Source organism: Oryx dammah, unplaced genomic scaffold (assembly GCF_014754425.2).
Source record: "Oryx dammah isolate SB20612 unplaced genomic scaffold, SCBI_Odam_1.1 HiC_scaffold_9, whole genome shotgun sequence".
NCBI classification, from domain to species: Eukaryota; Metazoa; Chordata; class Mammalia; order Artiodactyla; family Bovidae; genus Oryx; species Oryx dammah.
In genome coordinates, this window is record NW_024070193.1 from 17,585,104 (window position 1) to 17,591,116 (window position 6,013).

The 6,013-nt window shown below is 56.8% G+C and overlaps 1 protein-coding gene across 3 annotated transcripts in view; it reads right to left on the reverse strand.

Annotated features, from left to right (window-relative positions):
* The window catches only part of ACOX2 (acyl-CoA oxidase 2), a 29,675-nt gene extending 23,915 nt beyond the window's left edge, over positions 1-5,760 (reverse strand). The window contains exons 1-5 of one of the 3 annotated variants that reach the window (XM_040246513.1): positions 5,679-5,760; positions 3,463-3,701; positions 2,687-2,849; positions 2,084-2,235; positions 1,557-1,664 (exon numbers count right to left, since the gene is read on the reverse strand). In XM_040246513.1, the coding sequence (XP_040102447.1) occupies positions 1,557-1,664; positions 2,084-2,235; positions 2,687-2,849; positions 3,463-3,625 (586 nt within the window). In that variant the 5' untranslated portion in view covers positions 3,626-3,701; positions 5,679-5,760. The other 2 variants (XM_040246511.1, XM_040246512.1) reach the window with 2 other exon arrangements.
* Positions 5,761-6,013: the final 253 nt, after the last annotated feature.

Genomic DNA, 6,013 nt, shown 5'->3' on the forward strand with positions numbered 1-6,013 from the left:
CTAAATGCAAAGCTTGACAAAGGCTACGGATTTTAATGAAAATGCCCTGAATGGAGCAATCTGGAAAAGCTTGGCCTCTTTTAAAACTTGGTCCTGCCACAGTCTTCTGAATGAAGTGCATGCTCTTGGTTATTTTCTTTGAATTCAGGGGGACAGGATTTTTACGTCATGGCTGCGGGGGAACATATGTAAGGATCTGTGGTCGGAACACAGGTCCCAAATCGCAGGGAGATGTGTGCCTTGCTGCCCCTGCCCCAGCGGGTGGGCACCTTTGAGACTTCAAAGAGTCACTGATTGCCAAGAGAGGGAGCTACCCCCAAAGAACCCAACAGATCTAGTAGTGACTTGCAAAAGGCATTGTGACAAAAGCAAGCTTTTTTTTTGCCCCCTGTCCTCAAAAACTTCCTAATGACCCTCTGTACCATCAACCTAATAATAGTGAATACAGATAACCAGCATTTCCAGTGTTTGCGGGCAGGTGTGCCCAAGTCCCATTTTCCAGAAAAGGAAACTGAGGCTGAGAGAATAGAGGGCTGTGCCCAAGGGCACTGACCTGAAGGGGGCAGAGCTCGGACTTGAACCCTGCCTGATTTCAGGGTCCCTTCTTCCCTGCAGTTTTGTCAGCGGTCGCTGCTCTCTTACTTCTCTGGCCTCTCTCTTTCCACTGATCTCTCCTCTCGATCATTCTCCCTCTCTGCTTGGCTCCCCTCTGTCTCTCCCCTCTCTCTCTGCTTTAGTTGGACTGCTCACATGTATTATATCTTTTTTTCCCAAAGACAAGTGAAAGTCGCTCAGTTGTGTTCCAGTCTTTGCGACCCCATGGACTATATAGTCCATGGAATTCCCCAGGCCAGAATACTGGCATGGGTAGCCTTTCCCTTCTAGAGGGGATCTTCCCAACCCAGGGATCGAACCCAGGTCTCCCGCATTGCAGGCAGATTCTCTATCAACTGAGCTATGAGGGAAGCCTCTTTCCAAAGAAGTATTCTGAAATCAGAGGAAGAGGGCCCTGGTGGAACCCAGCTCCTTGGGATTCGGCAAACCACCCACACTCTGGGAGGCATCAGGTCAGGGCGCAGCCTCCACCCGCTGCTCGCAGGGGTAATATGGCACCAGTGGCCTGATGGACACTGGGGTGTCCGAAGCAGGAGAAGGGAGGCACGTTTTTCTCACTGAGTGTGTACCCTGTGTGCTGGCTGGTGGCAAGCTTAATCATTAACTTGGAAGACAAGAAGAATGGTGAGTGCCTGGGGCTAGGCCACGTGTGTGTAGGGTGGCAGTGTGCACGTGAGGGAGGCCTTGACCTTCATCCCCAAGGTTGGGGTCAGTTTCCTCAACTGTTTCAAGGTCCCTCCGATGTCTTCTTAGCCACTCAGTGATGAAATTTTTCGTATCCCAACTGTTCTACCACATAAGAACCTGGGGCTCTGGGAAGGGACTTGCCCAACGTCATCAGCCTAGAACAGTGCCTCTGTCTGAGGTCTGCTGGACGTCACCATCAGCACTATTCTGCAGTCCAGCTTTGCTGTCCTTGGGGGATGAGGGGGGATACTCACGGTCCCCAGGCCACCATTTGATGGCCGTCATCGTGGGGCTGTGCACCACAAACTCCTGGGTGGCTGCATCGTAGGTGGCTTCGGTCTCCAGGCCCTGAAGATACGTCCCTGGGAATCAAGGCGGGTAGTTAAGACGTTGGGCCAGGGTGGGAGTCTGCTGGGCTAGCAGCGTCTGGGTGTCCCTGGAGCTCCCGGGCACCAGCCAGTGTGGAGTGGGGGTACACTCCCACTTCAGTGTGATCACCGGCATGTCTCTCCCTTCACTGGTGGGCTCTGCAGGGACACATGGCCAGCCCACGATAGCGGTGGTGGCTGACATTTCCAGTAGGAAGGACTTGTGCCACCACCAACTCATACGATATGTTCGTGTAAATTAGAAAAAAATCACCCCCTCCCTAAGACCTTTACACTGCCATGTGCTGTGACATCTTGGTAGTATATCAGCCTGTGACCACTGAGATGGAAATGGGCCCTCCGGAGCTGAGCAGGACATCGCCTGTATGCTGCATGCAGCAGCCCCTGCTCACCGTGCCCCATTTCCGTCTGGGCGTATGTCCCCAGGATCTGGAACTTGCTGCAGAGTGGGTCCCACTTTGCAATCTGCTCCTCTGAGCCCAGGCTCCTTATGGTTTTCTGGAAGATGTGGTGTATCGTGAAGCCCAGATCTCCAGAAACACTTCTGTAGGGGAGAGACACAGTGGTTGAACAGCCCAGCGGAGACAAGGGCCCCAGTACCCTCAGGCTGGCAGGGGGCAGGAGAGAAGGGGCGCCTGGCCCTGGCTTCCCAGGAAGCATTACCCTCAGCACAGAGCCGACTCACTCCCAGACCCTGATGCTGGCAAAGTGTGAGGGCAGGAGGAGAAAGGGACGACAGAGGATGAGACGGTTGGATAGTATCACCGACTCAATGGACAGGAGTTTGAGCAGGAGTTGAGCACTCTGGGAGATGGTGAAGGACAGGGAAGCCTGGCGTGCTGCAGTCCATGGGGTCGCAAAGAGTCAGACACGACTTAGTGACGGAACATCAATAACAACCAGTATCTTTGCTGAGGAACATAGCTCATGGGCTGGGTTTTCTGGGGGCTCCCAAGTGGACTCGTCTCTGGTAGGGGCGCCCTGGGAGTAAGCACCTGGAAGCGTATTGTAATTCATGACTGCCTTCGGACCAGCCCAGGCGCTGTGCTAGCATGAGGATGTAGAATTTCTTCTTAATGGCGGCTTCGTAACGTTCATTCTGGGTCATGAAATAATTATCCTTCAGGCTAAGCTCTGGTTCACTGTGGATGATGCTTTCTGTGAGAGGGACAGAGAACAGAGAGCTTAGCATCCTGGGTGAGGTTCCTGGTACCTTCACAGCTTCCCATCCACTTGCCTCATGAGTGTGGAAAGGAAGTCAGACCCCACTGTCAATTTACAGATGCAGTCAGTGAGGTCCTGAGATGGAGAAGCGACTCGCCCAAGGCTGCGAAGCTATGCCGTGGAAGAATAAGGACCTCAGGGAATAGTGACATGTTAAAGCTTCCTTCATAGTCCAAAGGGACAAATCTCTAATAGTGGAATTTTGAGAGCAGAATTTGTTATTTGAAGATGTATACCGTGTGCTACATCGTTTGAGAGAGTGTCCGCCTCTCAGCGACCCCATGGACTGTATGTAGCCCACCAGGCTCTTCTGTCCATGGGGATTCCCTAGGCAAGAATACTGAAGTGGATTGCCATGCCCTCCTCCAGGGAGTCTTCCCAACCCAGGGATTGAACCTGTGTATCCCACGTCTCCCGCACTGGCAGGTGGGTTCTTTACCACTCGGGCCACCTGGGAAGCCCATTTGAAGGTGCTATGAAGGGACTCTCCTTCCAAGAAATGCACGTGGGCAGAAAGCTGGGGCTCCGTTCCCCAGCCTGCTCTTACCCACTTTCCTCCGGAGTGCGGTGTTCTGGGCGCCTCCGTCAAGGATGTTGGTGAGTTCCTCCACGTTGAAGGACTGCGAGTGCCTCTCGTTCTCTATGTCAGGATGCATGCTTCTGCTCCAGGCGTCGCCTGCTGACACTCGGTGCACTGGACTGTCCACCATTGCCCGGCTCTGCCTGGCGTCCGAGAAGAGATAACTTCCAGCCCAGCTGCTCTGAGCCTTGGACTGTGCTGAGAACCTGTGTGCAGCACCAACTGCTCAGGGCCGAGTGTCAGCTCAGCCTGCTTGGGAGGAAAGCAAGTTCCTTTAAACGCTCGCGGGCCCCTCCTCCCGCGCAGCCTCCCCTGGGGCCCTCAGTGGTGTGCTGGGTGCTGTCCAGCGGCCTGCAGTGACTGCTCAGTACACGGTGCTGCAGTCAGCTGCGTTCCAGCCGAGGTTTCAACAGGGTCTGAGGACACAGCGGGTGTTCCGCCATTGCAGCTAGTGTTCTAAGCATTGCCTGCGGGACGGGGGATTCTCAGAAAACATCAGTGAAGGTCATGCATGAAGAAATTTCACCTTAGGGAGGCGAGGTGTGTGGCCTCTGGCCACAGTGCTGGAGCTGCCCAGGAACTGGGTGGTGTCCGGCCACAGAGCACACGCTCTGTTGATGCTTCATCCACACCGGGGAGGGGGGAGGTCTCACTGGGGGGACCGGTGACCCCATTCACCAGCTCCCCTAGGTCCCAGGCTCAGCTGGCCCATTCCTGTGAGCCTGGAGGAGTACTGTGGAGCTGTGGAAGGAAGCTTGCCTCTTGTCTGTGACATGTTGCCCCCAAACCCAGCTGTCTCCCCCAGCCACGGTGGACCCTGCATCCAGGCCTCTTAGAGCCCCTGTTCCTCCACAGCAGGACAGCCCCCAGGTTGAGTGTCTCAACCCCCTTGTTCTGGCCACCCGTCCCCTCTGCTAACCGCCTGTGCCGCGCCCGCTGCCTCCGCCCGCCCTCCCCACGGCCAGGGTGAGCTCTGACACCGCAGTCACCTGCCTGCCTCTCCTGCTGGCAGACCGGTTCTGGGTGCTCACTGTTTATGGGCTGGAGTCCGTGCCCTCTGCCATCTCACCACCTCTCGCCCACATGCCCCTTGCCCTGTATCCACGCCTCCCCACTCCCCTCCTGCCCTTTGCCCCCTGCTCTTTCCCCCAGTGTTCCTAGTGAGGCCCAGCCTCCAGGGCCACCCCCTTCACCTCCCTGATGGCTGGGCCCCCTGGGAAAACCCGACCCCCTTTTGGTTACCACCCCCACCCCGGCTGCTATTAGAGTGAACAATAAGGAAAGATTCCTTATTCATTCAAATGTTCCTCTCCCAAAGTGTGTGTGCCTGGGCAGCCAGCGCTGCTTTTCTGGGGTCCCCAGAGCCTAGCTCACAGGATGCCTGCTGTAAAGCTTTCCTGCAGGTGGCCTCTGTTGATTCCCACTCTTCTTCACAACCTCACAGATGCTCTATGTTACCAGCACTGTTTATTAGAGAGGGCAGGCGCCTCGGGAAGAGAAGAGACTTTGTAAGGTCACACAGCCACCTGCAGCAAATGGGGTTCATGCACGGACTGACAAACCGATACCCCTGAGTTGGGGAGGGGGTTGGGGAGTGCTGCGGGTTGCAAACAGAGGGCCCGAAACCTGCAAAGAACCCCATCATCTGCCGCCTGGATCCCACAGGCTGTCATGGCCTGGCCCTGTCCCCTCTGCCACTTCCTCCCTGCCCTCCAGCTGCTGCTCACTGTGCTTAGATACACGCGGCCTCACCCCCTCGCCCCTGCAGAGGCCAGGGCTGTGTCCTCCGCCCATAACATTCTTTCTCGATGTCCTCACCGCTCCCTGCCTCCCTGTGCAAGTCCTTGGTCTGCGCCACCTTGTCAGTGAGGCCCACCTGACTGCCGACTTTAAAACCCCACGCCCCTCCTCCAGCCTCCCCAGCCCCCCTCATCCTGCTCTGGGTTTCCTCTGCATCCCTTATCGTAACTTACAAGGTACTTTGCTCATTTACTGTTTTGTTGTTTGTATAGCTGGCTCTACCCGAGGGCCAGGATCTCGGTCACATTCGAGCCGTGGCGCTCATACTTGGCTCCCAGGGAGTGTCTAGGAGCAGGCGGCTGGGGAATGACGGACTCTGAGAGTCTGTAGGGGTGGCGGCAAGCGCGCAGTCGGTCCCGCTCCCTCTGGTGCCCCTGACTCACCTCTGTCCTATGCCTGCGTGGTAGGCCTGGCCTGACCTCCCAGCCGTGGCCCAGGCCTCTCAGCGCGGCTCGGCTGGCCCCTGTCTCCTCCCCGGGAGGGGCTGGACCACAGGAGACAGAGGCGCTGCCTGGCAGGCTCCCTCTGCTGGGTGTGTGGCCGGGCTGTGCCTGGCCCGTGTGTGCCCTGGCAGGATGGCTCAGAGGGCGTGAAGTGGGACAGATAGCTTAGCCCCTGGCTGGCCCAGCACCTCCGTGAGTGCCAGCCTCTGAGCCTCTGTCTTCCCTTCCTCTCACTGCCCATCTGGCAGCCTCCCAGATCCTGGTCCTGGTCAGAC